Genomic DNA, 13,741 nt, shown 5'->3' with positions numbered 1-13,741 from the left:
TTACGTCCTTATGTCCTACGAACCTACACCTGCCCCTATCAGATGACTCAAGCTTTCCCTGCACACGTCCTACATATCTCTCCTTCCCCCACCCACATCTGAATCTTCCTTGCTTCTGGGTAGTAGTTACATTCTTCAGCAGGCCAACAAAACAGTCAATTATTATATTATCATATACAGTCAATTATGGTTCTGTAGCTTTTCTGTCAGTAGGTACATATTTCAGGCATTTTTGTACTATCTAGATGTTGATTTTAATTATCGGATTTACAGCTTATTTGTCAAATATAGTGGATTGAAACTGTCCAATAGGCTAAGATATTAAGAGCATGACCAGACAGTTGACATAACCGTGTACATTATTTCTGCAGAAAATGAGGCTCGTTGAGAAGACTGCTCTGTTTGTGAGGATTTAAGCAATAAGAATAGGACAATCTCATTTGAAATATTTGCTGCTGATGACCTTCTCGGTGTTTAGATAATTAGCTGCTTTGCAGTTCTGGGGATTATGTAGAAATACGTATATTCTGTATCTGGGCAGCATTCATCACTTAGACTCTTTGCTTTCTCAAATTCTTCAAAAGGTACTGCTATTTAAACAATGTGCATAAGACCTACAAAAAGTAAGCCTTCAGACTCTTCCGTTTGGGACTTTTCGTGAAAGTTTGTAATCTTGTTTTCCTTGAAATTGTTTGGTTTTAGTTTTCAGATGATACTGATAGGTTGCCTAAAGTAAGTTGTTGTAGGCTTTTCCCAAATCTAGTGCTATACTTGTTATTTTTCACCTTAATCTGTCTAGAATTAATGGTATTTCTTTCTGTTACTAATACAGTAATAGAAATTTGAAAGCATTACTGCATTGAAACAGTGAATGCTTGTTCACTTCATTGTACTGGAGGCTGAACATTTTGGGAAGCTGCATCTAGTTTTTTTGATTTTGCTGTTGATAAAATTCCTTTCAGATTTTTCTAATGTATCAATGTATCAATCTCTTTTAATCAGATAAGAAAGTTAAATTGTTACAGCTCTGTGACAATATATCTGGCGTTTGTTTGAGTGGCTTATTGCAGTTTGATTATACCCAGTTGAATTTAGCTGAAATTAACCTTTTTTTTTTTTGGTAGATTCTTTTATATATAAGGGCTTTTTATGTTTACTTACAAGGAAGGAGCTTATTCGAATTATATCAGATCAACTTAACTCTTTTGGAATTCTCTAAATCAACAAGTGGGACCTGTCATCATGATATTTTGTACACCAGTCACATAAAATATTTATAAAGGAACAGTACTCTGTATGTTGCTCCAGTAAATAATAACACACAATTTTACTAATTTAACTTCTCTTCAACTGGCTGTCTTTCCATATTATTATTATTATTATTATTATTATTATTGCTTAATACAGGTAGGTTGTGTAGGTTAGATGCTAAAAGACTGATGAGTTATCTTAAGAGGTTAAAATCCTTCCCTAAATCTCTAGTGCTGGCTGCTGTAACTGAGGACCAGTCCAGGAGGCAATCAGTCTTTGCTCCGATTGTCTAAATGGATTAGATTTATCTGGACTCCTTTGTGATCTTTTACTTGTATTAGGTACTGTATGTATACTCAGTAACTCTGACAATTTTTGGAATGATCACAAATTTCTTGGTTTTATTAGAACTGTGGAGGGATCATTAAGTGTAAATATAATTCTTTACTCACTGGTGCTAAAGTCAAAGTAAGGCTGTTACAGACAGTCTGCCATTTTGCTTAAAACAAGCCGTAGAATTTCACTTATTATTCACTCTGTCAAATCTAGCTATTAAGTTTTTGTCAGTACTTTGTCTTGGCCATAATTTTTGATGTAGCATGTTCAACCTTACGAAGAGGATAGCTGGGATCAGTGTGAAACTAAATTTTGCCAGTATGTGGTAGTGTTAATTCTGCACTACTTCTGTACTGGCATCCCCTGTGGTAAAATAACTCAATAACTTGAGAAAAATAGATTTTTCTGTTTTTGAAGTTCAAGCCTTTTCCAATAATTAAGTTTTGTGGTGCTAAACTGGTACTTAACCAAATGTATCAGCATGTTTCCACCTGAGTGTTGGCTTAGTTCAAGTGTTGTACAAGTCTGTTTTATAAGGTAACTTAATTCCATTACCTGGCAAGGATCTACGGGCTCAAAAAGATGTATAGATAGAAAAGATTTGTTTTATCCTTTTTTCTTCCTAAAATGTTTCATTAGTATCTGAATTTTATTATGTAAAAACTCAATCACAATTCTAACCTTAGTGAACAAGGTAATTACCAAATTCTGCAATTTTTTTCTTATGTATTTCTGCTACATTAATTTTCCCCTGAATTATTCAGAAATTCCTTCTATTGAATACGGAGATCCATGTTTTCTGTTGTCAGATTATTATTTGGGAAGTTATTTCATCTTTGTTTTTACAAGATGACTAGAAGGTATGTGCTCTTTCTAGTTTTTAACCATATTATGCTTAATCTTGTATTAACCTTGTCATTGCCGTTTTTTTGTATGTCTTCTCTGAAGTTTTACACTTGTTAGGAACTTAAATGCTCTGCCAATTATATTTTAATTTTCTCCTGTTTCATTTTACTAATTTTTCCTTAAAATTTCATTAGTATGTGACAGGAATAGGTTACCATCAAATTATCATACTTTCCTGTAGTCTAGTTGGTGTGCAGTCCTTTTCTTTGAAAACACCATCTTGCCTTTACATTAATTAGTGGTGGCATTGCCGTCCCTGGGGGTATTCAAGGAAGGTTGGACTGGGTGCTTAGGGACATGGTTTAGCGGGTGACATTGGTGGTAGCGGGATGGTTGGACCAGATGATCTTGAACGTCTTTTCCAACCTTAATGATTCTGTGAATAACGTTTACAGTAACTATACTATGGTAACTGGCTGGGTATGTGCTATAGAGGATTACTGGTAGTTGTCTTTGGGAAGAAATGTAGTTGTCTGCCTGGCTGATGAAAACAGTTCATACATATAAAGTGGCCACCTTCATGTTGCTCTATTTGTACAGAAAATTCTGACACCAGACCTCCAGTTGTGGCATTGGTGGGAGAGCTGGAAAGATAGTGAAATCTTCTGTGAATACAGTTCAAAAATGAAACAGGGGAGAGATCTAAGCTACGATTCCAAAGAGAAGCAGACAAACGAGTTTTGATGAATAATGGAATTCATAGGATCTTCTGTATTTTTTTCAGCAGAAATGCTGATATTTTACTGCTGTATTACCGTTTCTCTTCTGCATTTCCTTTTCCTACCCAAAGCTGGATTCTGTTAATCCTTGATCCTACCAAAGCAGCTCTGTGTGGTATTACTGGGGTGATAGATTAAGGGCCAGAAGTGTTTAAGGAAGTTAGAGCAGGTTATCCTTGTAATCTCAGAAGTGTAGTTAAGATTTCGGTTATACCTGCACATGTGTGTGTGTTGTCAGTTTAGGAAACTGAACAGCTGAGGAAGTGACCCTAATTTCAAATTTGAGTTCTGGGAGCCAAAAACTTGTAAGAACAATCTTTACCTCCATATGCTTGAATTCATATTCTCACGTTGTCTTAAGATGGTGAGAAACAGCGATGACAACTTGTTATCAAAGTTGTATTTTCTTATGCTTGGTCCTCAAGGCAAGGAAAAAAGTAGTCCTGTAAAGGTGATTTTTGTATCCAGTAAATAATATTTTCATAGCTGTGCAAATATGATACACTAACTACTTTAAGTTGTCAGTATCAAAATTTTGAACAGCAGTAGTCAAGAAAACAGCCTAATCTGACTAATCCTCTACCCCCAACAGTTCTGTAAGTTTGAGGAGTTTTGAGTGGTCAATAATTATATTGTTAATTCTTCTGTGTTTATTGCAACTAAACCTTTTGCCTCTTGTGTAAGACTTGTTTGTTGTATTTCAGTAGATGCTTTCAGAGCACATTTTACAAATTTTTGTTTTGGTGTCTTCTGGTGGCTTTGAACCGTGCAATTCCGTGTGTCCATAGTTTCTTAAAAAGCGTGTGGGGGAAACCAGGAACAAACGAACAACAACAAAAAAATCCCTCAAACCGAACTCTGCAATCTGAACTGTCAACGGCTTGAAGGGGAAGCATGATGCTGGAGCACTCTGGGACATTCTGCACAGAACTTCCCAAAGCTCTGCTTCTCTCCCATGCCATTCTTCCTTGCAAGCCTTCACTGAAAGGTTCCCATGCAGAAGGACAGGACAGCCTATTTTATATGACCGAGTGCTGGCCAAAAGAAGCTTGTCTTCACTGAGACTAAATGTTTGGGTAGCTGCTTGTGGTTAGCTCTTCCATGAAAAACAAATTAACACCACAGTAGTAAACCCACATACTATGTTTAGGTCAGGGGTTCCTGGTGACTTCTGGATGATAATAGACTTCTGGAGCCTATTGTGTTAGTTTTGATGTTAGAGAGTTAGAATGTGTGATCTGCTGATCACATCCATATGTTATCTCTTTAAATTGCTTTTGGGAAATCAGCGTTTATCTTATCCTGTGCTTTAATGAAGACTGCAGTGATAATCTGCAGTCATCCAGTTCAAGAGTTGCCTTCTTTGAATATTTCAGGGACTTTGAAAGGGATGTAACTACCACAGGCAGTTCTGTGGTAAAGGATTTATACTGAAATTTTTGTGTGTATTTTTTTATATTTTGCTGGACTGAGTTATGTGAATATTCTTTCCTCATTTTCTACAGTTATGTGATCAATCTGTGATCTCAGAGTACTTAGTTGTGTTCACAAACTAGTGTCAATTTTTGAATCATGACTACTTTGAATAAAGAAATGAAAAGATGAGCTCTGACTCATAAACAAATGAAAAAATAAAAACTTGTAGGTTATAACTTCTTCAAATATTGAGAAGGATGTTTCTTCTTAGGAAATGAGAACTGAAAACCAGATCTGCCACATGCTTTATTTTAAGCTATTAAAAACCGCTCTCTGATCTTTAATAGTGTTTTTCTTCTTTTGACAGATAATTGAAAACTGTCTTAGAAAATTTTGGGAAGCAGTTGTGAAGGTGGCTTGTGTGAGCAGCTCATGTGTGTCTGTGCTTTTTTTGTTAGGTAATCCCAGGAAAACATTTTTTGATATTTGCAGGTGGAAGGCTTGTTGTTATCAGTTAAAGGAAGTTGCTGCATTTTTGTGGAAACTGGCTCCTGTCTCTCCCAGCTTTACAGGGAGGTGTTTTCTGAGGTGTCAAACATGGCCTAAATTTAAGACAGGACATGGTTCATATTCTGTGTGAACTGGGTAGATTTTTATGTGGCTACTCAACATTGATTCAAGACTGTCTTATCTCTAACGTGCAGTCGAGGTGAGAGAATTCCTGCCACGTCCTCTCTCCCTGCCTCAAATAATGGTAATGGAATTAGTGACAATACACATAAATGCTATTTCCAAGTTGTGTGGTGGAGAGCTCAGAGATCCTTGGTCTTTAATGCTGTCAGGAAAAACTTCAGGGAGAAGGTGGAAACATCCTGATTTCAAGGGTGCTGTTGTCAGTAAATTGTATTAGTCAAGGCAGCTGTCAGTTTCATCTCTGCCTTGCAAACCCTGGAGTAGCACATGTACGTACAAGTAGTTGTGTCTGTTTTGGTGCAGCCCAATGAACAGTTTGACATCTTCACGATACTGTTATGCAGGGAAGAAGTCTTTGAACTCTAAATGGTTTCAGTCTTCAAGCTTTTGGAAATTTAACTTATTTTAAGAAATCGGGTTTGCATGGAAGTTTCAGGTGTGAAAGTGCTGAATCAGCCACAACGTATAAGATTACTCTAGTTTAATTTGTGTTTACATGAGAAACAAAACACCACATTCCCTCTACTGTTGCATTGTGTAACTAGGGAGCACAGAGAACTGGTATTGCATTGTGTCATTCAGATCTGTAGAACAGCAGAGATGTGAAACGGGGCTGGCAACAGAATTGTATTTGGTTGGAGATCCTGACCTGCTAAGTGAAACAGTTCAATTAGCACATGGTTACACCGTGGGTTAGTTAGGCTGGCAATGGGATGTTGTGACCCTCTGGGTGTTTTAGGGTAGCTTTATGGTGAGCTTCTGGAATTGCTCATAACTGTGGTGGGATCAGGTGATCAGAAGAATCTATAAACTAGCCATTGCTGGCTTGGAAGTTAATGTCAGAGTGGTAGGTATTAAAACAATAATTTCTATTTTCTTCATTATGGATGCTTGGCATGAGTGACTTCATTCACTGCCTATGCTTCACTGAGCCAAAACTCCTGTTTTTTTTCATTTTTCTGGTTGAGAAAGCCCTATTACTTACACATATTACTAAAGTCCTTTGTGTTGTCTGATTTGTCTGATCAGATCCCTTGGTCGCCTCCAGTGTTTTAGAAAATACTGTGCACCTCTATGTCTGTGATGCACATGTGTATTTGTGTGCCAATATTTGTGTGATGCAAAATGCATTCTTATTTGTATTTTGAAAAGTAAATTGTTTAAATAGATAGCCTTGAAGTATCACTTAAAATTAGCACCCATCTGAAATGGTAAACTTTAGTAAATGCAAACCTATGGTTTCCTGCATTGTTTTAAAGGTTTTTCCTGATGATTTTTTGTGAGTAAAGCTCAATTCATGACAGTAGACATAATTATGAACACATACCTTTAGCCTAGTTGCTTTAGCTTTAAAGAACAATTTTAGAAGGTAACAACAGAGGACAGAGTTTAATTTACTGCCGCTTAGCTCCCATGTGCTAAGCTTTCCCTTTCTCTCTTATCTGGAGAGATTAGACCAAGGGGATGAAACTATTCCTGTTGCAGCTGTTTTGCTTCTGACTCTTACTTTCTCCCATTGGTACTGATATTCATGAAGATAACTGATATATGTTAGCTGCCTCTCTGGGCTATTTTATTTTGCTCATGGGATTTTAAGTAAAAATTTGAATTTCCAGGGAAAAAGTTTCAAAGGGTTAATAAAACCATGTTGATTTGCTTGAGGACTACATAAATAATGAAAATCAAACATGAGACAGTTACTTTTCTTCAGTGCTCTTTGCTATCAATTCCTGTGTGTTTGTTCTATTTTTACTGCGGTTTGCATTAGTATACTTGTCTGTTTCTGTCTGACTTAAAAGAAAAGATGGTAAAATTACTCAGGGAATGCTGTGGCAACTCCCTTTTTGTCTTTAAATATAAATCACTTTGTGTTCCTCCTGTCTCCATTTTCTCCTTGCAGTTAGGAGTGATGGATTAGAATTAGGCTGCAGCACAGATTGGGAAAATCTCCCAGCATCCTCTTCCTGCAGAGGCATCAGCTTCCAGCGTTGACTGTAGCTGCTGCCACTCTGACATTTCTTTCAAATTCAGCAATGGAGAGTGCCTGCGATGCCAGCTGCTGGCTTGTGAACTTTTATTCTCTTATTCTTTTTGCTTGATAACTCATTAATGAAACCTCATGGATGCTGAGAAGTGAAATAGTCTGTTTTCTCTGTATGCTTTTCTTCTGTCTTTTTGTTGTGCGGTGGAAAAAGAAGAGTGAAAGAAGAAGCAATTATTTTTGTATAAGGAATATATTTACTTACCTGAAGTTAACCAAATTAACCCTGTGAGTATATTATCTCTGCCTATTAGTCACTGAAACTGTGATTGTGTTAGTCAGATTTATGGAGTTTTATCTGTGGAAATGTACTTTGGCAGGTATGCTGAATATTTAAAAAAAAAAAAACATTTTGTAGTTTAGATGGAGTTCTTTGGAGAGGAGGGAAAAAAATTGTATTTGGAGTGGATTTAAGAAATAATTTTTTCTGCTCTGCACTTTGCAGTGGTGAACAATGCTTCTAGCAAGCAGCAGCTTCTCTGCTGATGTCAGTGCTTAATCAGCTAGGATGCTGTAGGTTGTAGAACACCGCAAGGTGTGTGTTTTGGATGCTGTTTTTTAAAATGTGGTAATTTAAGGATAGTATCTGACTTGTAATCATTTCCTGCATTTATAATACACCTACCAAGAGAAGATATACTCTAATTAACCATTTGAGGTTATATGATTTTTGACTTTATTTAATGTAATGCAGTTCTGTGCTTTTTAAGTACAAAATGCTAGGTATAATGCAGTGTGTTGCTAGAGATTTTTAGCAATTTAAGGTCTCCAACTTTAGCTATAAGTTCACTGTGTGATAAATTCCAATAAATTATTGTGAAGTTAGGTAGAGCACTCTTATTAGCAGAACTACTCTGTCCTGTCCTAATTTTCTGTTTTGGATCAGAGCCAATATTTGTGTGACGCAGTGCAAGTCCCATAAACATCTGGCCTGATCTGGTGTCCTACTTGCGGAATGATTTATTTCTTGTCCTTTCTGTAGCAAGATACGTGGAATTTTTATTCATTTTGTGTAAAACTGTCAGTAAGCTGTCGTTATTACTTATATATGCTAGCTCAGTTCAGGAGGATCTCTTTCAACATAATTCCTTGTCAGTGTGTCCTATGCCCTACACCTTATGAGAAACGTTAAACAATCAGAAATTTGGAATACAAACAAAAAATCATTTTATTTCTGCATACATGTTGTACATTAAGTTTCGACTGCATTGTTCTCCAGCACATTCAGATGCTCATTTTTATACTCAGTATAGCCTATATTTACCTCAGATAGAGTAATTCATAAAAACTGTTAGTCTGATATGGGGTTTTCAAACATAGGAAATCCTCAGTTTGCCTGCAAAGATTGCATATTAAAATATACATCTGAAAATACTGTTGAGTCACTGAATTCTGTTAATAAATCTGATAACAATTAACCTTTTATAGTGGTATATATTTCCCATAGTGTCCAACAGAACAGCGTAAAGCAGTTTTTTTTAACCTGCAGACCATCATGATGCTTTTTTTTTTCTTTCCCCTCAGTCAAACTGGTCACTTTTAAATACCTGTGATCTAACTGTTTTACTCATGGCATTTAGGATTACATGTTTTTCAAGGCTGTGTCAAAGTCATGCTGTAGGAGCTTGATTTGCTTGACTAGGATTATTTCTCAGTTATTCTCTTGATAAATTATATGTGCATATTCAGATAGGTAGAAGCTCAGGTAGTTGCAGTGTGTCTTGTTACCACAATATGGCTGATGCAAATTTTCTGTAATGAATCTTGCTTACTGTGCATGTGCAGTACCATTTGCAGTTGAACTTGAACAAGTAAAGAACTTGGTGTCAGATAAAGCTGCTGATGTTCATTTCCTTTTTAAGCTGTAAAAACACCTGAAAATAAATTGATTATTGGGATACTGAATTTGGTTAATGGTGAATCTAAATATGACCTTCTCATTTTCAAAAAAAAAAAAAAAAAAAAAGTGGCTGACTACAACAGTAGCCTTTTTTTTTTCAGAAGGGTGAACTGGTGACATTGGCAGTGGTGGATGCTGATCAGCCAATAAGATGAGTTTAGTGTTGCCCCTTTTATTTTCTGTGCTGTTTGAGACTTAGGGGGATGAAGAATTTTACCTCAGTTTTCTTTGTGCCTACCCAGTTGTTTTGTTGCATCTGTAGAGCATACGTGAGGACAGAGCAACTGGTATTTTCTTGTGCTGTACAGATGCAGTATCTGTCTAGATATTTATTATTAATGCAGTGTTTCTGATATGAAACACCATCAGATAACTTTTTATCTGCCTTCCCCACCCCTTCAAGTTTTGGAGGTAAAATAGAGCAAATACTTGCATGCAAAATCTTTTGACAGCTTTATTGCATTTCGTTACCAGGTTCTCATGAAGCAATGCTGTAGGCACTGAGTTTTTTTTAACTAGAACAAACACAGTTCTAGTCATATCCTCAAATATTTGCATTGTTTCAATGCAAATAGTAAACATCACACCTACAGTTTGCATGTTTTCCATATTTTTGCTGTAAGAAAATGACAATTCCTTGATTGTTTTCAGTGAATGCACTTGCCCAAACCTGGCTGCCGGATGGCCTCATGCTATCTGTCCTTCTCCCTGCCTCTCTTCAAAGAGCAGCAAAATTTTATTGATGAAATACTAATTTAAATCTATTCATCTATTACTATTGAGAAGGTTAAATAGCAGCATGGTCTAAATGTTACTTGAGATTCTGGGTGGGTGGAGGTGGGGATCACTTGAGATATAATGTACGTATAAAGCAGGGGACAATTCTTAAGTATTAGGTCTTCAAGGTAGCATTAATATCCTGTTGTAAATTTTAGTAGAATTGCTTACAATTTTCAGAGAAGAAAAGGGAAAAAGCCTCCTAGTTTAGTTAACGTCTGGTCATCTGTTAAACAACCATTGTTTGTTTTGGAAAAGTCACAAGAGCAGCACCTGCTTTTTCAAATCTGACAAATAAGACTCAGTTGAAGAATATAAAGCAAAGGCACGTTAATGGTCTTCTGAAAGGTGGTGGTCTGACACCTAAAATTTGATGTCAGATGAGAATTCTGAGAAGGAATTTTTATTTCACATTTTTTGTTTTATTTGGATGTTTGAACACACTTCATTCGTAAGACAGTATTAAAAATATTTCAACCGAGGTGAACAGTAGTAATTCCTAAAATAAAGCAGTTTTCTCCTGTAGCGTGTATCTAATTTTATCTTTCCAGAACTTCACAGAACTTCCTCTTTTAAAAAGGAATGGAGGGTGAACATCCTCTTAAAATGCTGCCACTTCCCCCTAACTTCTGGTCTGTGAGGAATAAAGCCTTTTCTGGCTTCCATGTATCTCATTGTTTGATCATATGTATCTGATAAGGTGTGAAGTTTAATGAAAACTTTTTGTAATTTTTTACATAGCTAATGATCTCATTTGTACAAATTCTCCAGTGTCTAAATAAAACAATTTAGTGAAACTGCAGCTTTGCTTGCAAGAATACTCTTCTGGATCTCTTTTCTCTCCCTAAGTCCCATTTTCACAACAAAGTTGAACTCTGTTGAACTTTATTGAAACTGATGAGTTTTAAACACTTCAGGAGAGGGATGTTTGAGAGAACTCATTTGAACTCGTTTGTTTCCTAGTCCCTTCACCAGCTTTGCTGCTCTTCTCTGAACGTGTTCCAGCAACTCTGTACCCTTCTTGTAGTGAAGGTCTCAAACCTGAGACCAGTATTTGAGGTCTGGTCTTACCAGTGCCAAGGGGACAGTCACACTCCTTGTCCTGCTAGCCCCACTGTCTCTGATGCTCTCATTTCAGCCAGCTGTTGACCAGCACCCCCAGGTCCTTTGCTGCCAGCCAAATTTTCTCCTGACGTATAATCTAAATCTCCCCTCTTTTAGTTAAAAACCATTCCCCCTTTTTCCTGTTGTTAACTGATTGAGCAAAGAGTTGCTCTCCATCTATTTTTTTTTTTTTAAGTCCCCTTTAAGTACTGGAAGGTTGCGATAGGGTCCCCCTGGAGCCTTCTCTTCTGTAGACTGAACATCCACATCCTTCTTGTGCTGGACCTGGATGTAGTGCTACAGGTGGGGCCTCACGAGGACAGAGCAGAGGGGCACAATCACCTCCCTCCACCTGCTGCCCACCCCTCTGTTGATGCAGCCCAGGATGCAGTTGGCCTTCAGGGCTGCAGGTGCACTGCTGGCTCATGTTGGAGCTTCTCATCCACCAGAACCCCCAAGTCCTTCTCAGCAGGTATGCTCTCAGTGAGCTCTTCTCCCAGTCTGTGCTCATGCCTGGGGCTGGCCTGACCCAGGTGCAGCACCTTGCACTTGGACTTGTTGAACCTCATGCGGTTCACATGGTCCCTGTTCTCAAGCTTGTCCAGGTCACTTTGGATGGCATCCCGTCCCTTCTGTTGTATCAACACCACCGCTCAGCTTAGTGTCCTCTGCAGACTTGCTGAGTGTGCACTCAATCCCACTGTCTGTCACTGATAAAGATACTAAACAATACTGGTCTCAGGACAGACCCTGAGGTACACCACTCATCACTGTCCTCCACTTAGACATAGAGCCATTGACTGTCACTCTCTGGGTGCAATCATCCAGCCATTTCCTTATCCACTGAATGGTCCGCTCTTCAAATCCGTATCTCTTCAATGTGGAGACCAGGATGTCATGTGGGACTGTGTCAAAGGCCTTACAGAAGTCCAAGTAGATGACATTGGTTGGTTTTCCCTTGTTAACTGATGCAGTCACTCCATCATAGAAGGCCACCAGATTGGTCAGGCGCAATTTGCCCTTGGTGAAGCCATCCTGGCTGTGTTGGATCACCTCTTTGTCTTGCATGTGCCTTGACATTGCTTTCAGGAGGATCTGTTCCATGATCTTGCCAGACACAGAAGTGAGGCTCACAGGTTTGTAGTTCCTTGTGTCTTCCTTCCTACCCCTTTTAAAAATGGGAGTGATGCTTCCCTTATTCCAGTCACCAGGGACTTCACCTGACTGCCAGGACTTTTCAAATATGATGAAGAGAGGCGACTACATCAGCCAGTTCCCTCAGGCCCCTGGGGTGTATGTCATCAGTCCCCATGGACTTGTATGTGTTTAGTTTCATCAGGTGGTCTCAAACCTGCTCTTCTCTTACAGTGGGTGGGACTTTGCTGCCCCAGTCTCCATCTATGGGTTCAGGGAAACAGAAGACTTGGGAAGCCTGACTGGCAGTGAAGACTGAGGTGAAGAAGTTGTTGAGTACCTCAGCCTTCTCCATTTCTGTTGTTACCAGTTCATCCTTCTCATCCGTCAGAGGGGGTACACTCTCCTTGGACTTTCTTTTCTGAGTAATGTATCTATAGAATCCCTTCCTGTTCTTTGCATCCCTTGCCAAGCTCAGTTCCATCTGTGCCTTGGCTTTCCTGATCCCATCTCTGCACATCTGGACTGCATCCCTGTACTCTTCCCAGGCCACATGTCCCTGCTTCTGCTGCTTGCGAATTTCCTTCTTGTGCCTCAGTTTGACCAGCAGGTCCTTGCTCAGCCATCCTGGTTGTCTGCCCTCCCTGCCCACTTTTTTACACAAGGGGATGGAGAGTTCTTGTGCTCTAAGGAAAACATCTTTAAAGAGCTGCCAGTTCTTCTTAGCTCTGTTGTCCCTAAGGACAGTGTTCCAGGGGATCTTGTCCACTAGGTCTTTAAATAGCTTGAAGATTGCTCTTTGGAAGTTCGGGGTCCTGACTTGCTCTTTGCCAGGCTCATATTCCTCAAGATCACAAACTCAACCAGGGCATGGTCACTGCAGCCCAGACTGCCTCCAGTCTTCACCTCTTTAATGAGCTCATCTGTGTTGGTGAGCACCAGGTCGAGTAATGTTTCTTCTCTCGTTGGTTTGTCCAATACCTGGACCTGGTAGTTATCCTCAATGTACTCGAGGAATCTCCTGGATTGCTTACAGCAGGCTGTTCAGTATTCCCAGCAGACATCTGGGGTTAATGTGTTTGTAGTGTGTGCATTGTGTGGTCTTTTTTCTTTTCTTTGTGTTTGTTTCAGAAAACCATGGGTAGTAGAATAGATCATAGTATAGTAAGCATTCAGAGTAACTTGTCTGTTTGTTGGTTAAAACAGCACTGGGTAGTTTTGCTGCCAGTGGGGTTTCCTTAAATGAATGTTTAGCATACAGACTACGAGCATGCGTTGGTGAAGTTTTGAAACAGTGAATACACTACGCCTTCAAAGAAATTACGTTATCAAGTCTGTCTTGCATCAGAATGAAATGTTTGTGAATGTTTCCCATAAGCTGATAACATTTCCGTTGAATATGTAAACTGCACACATTTTATGTATGCAAAATTCATGCTTCTCATAAAAAGGATGTGTGCAGAA

General features: G+C 38.6%; 1 protein-coding gene across 4 annotated transcripts in view; it reads left to right on the top strand.

Moving 5' to 3' along the window:
* Positions 1–13,741, top strand: part of TTC39B (tetratricopeptide repeat domain 39B) — a 76,891-nt gene that overhangs the window by 24,881 nt on the left and 38,269 nt on the right. The window contains exon 2 of one of the 4 annotated variants that reach the window (XM_080573885.1): positions 3,034–7,590. The exons of the other annotated variants lie outside the window; for them this stretch is intronic. Within the exon in view, the coding sequence (XP_080430011.1) occupies positions 7,445–7,590 (146 nt within the window). The 5' untranslated portion in view covers positions 3,034–7,444. The remainder of the gene's footprint in view (positions 1–3,033; positions 7,591–13,741) is intronic. 4 annotated transcript variants of the gene reach the window in all.

Source organism: Anser brachyrhynchus (assembly GCF_964034855.1).
Source record: "Anser brachyrhynchus genome assembly, chromosome: Z".
NCBI lineage: Eukaryota > Metazoa > Chordata > Aves > Anseriformes > Anatidae > Anser > Anser brachyrhynchus.
The sequence above is the reverse complement of the archived record's forward strand: the minus strand, read 5'-3'. Positions and strand labels throughout refer to the sequence as shown.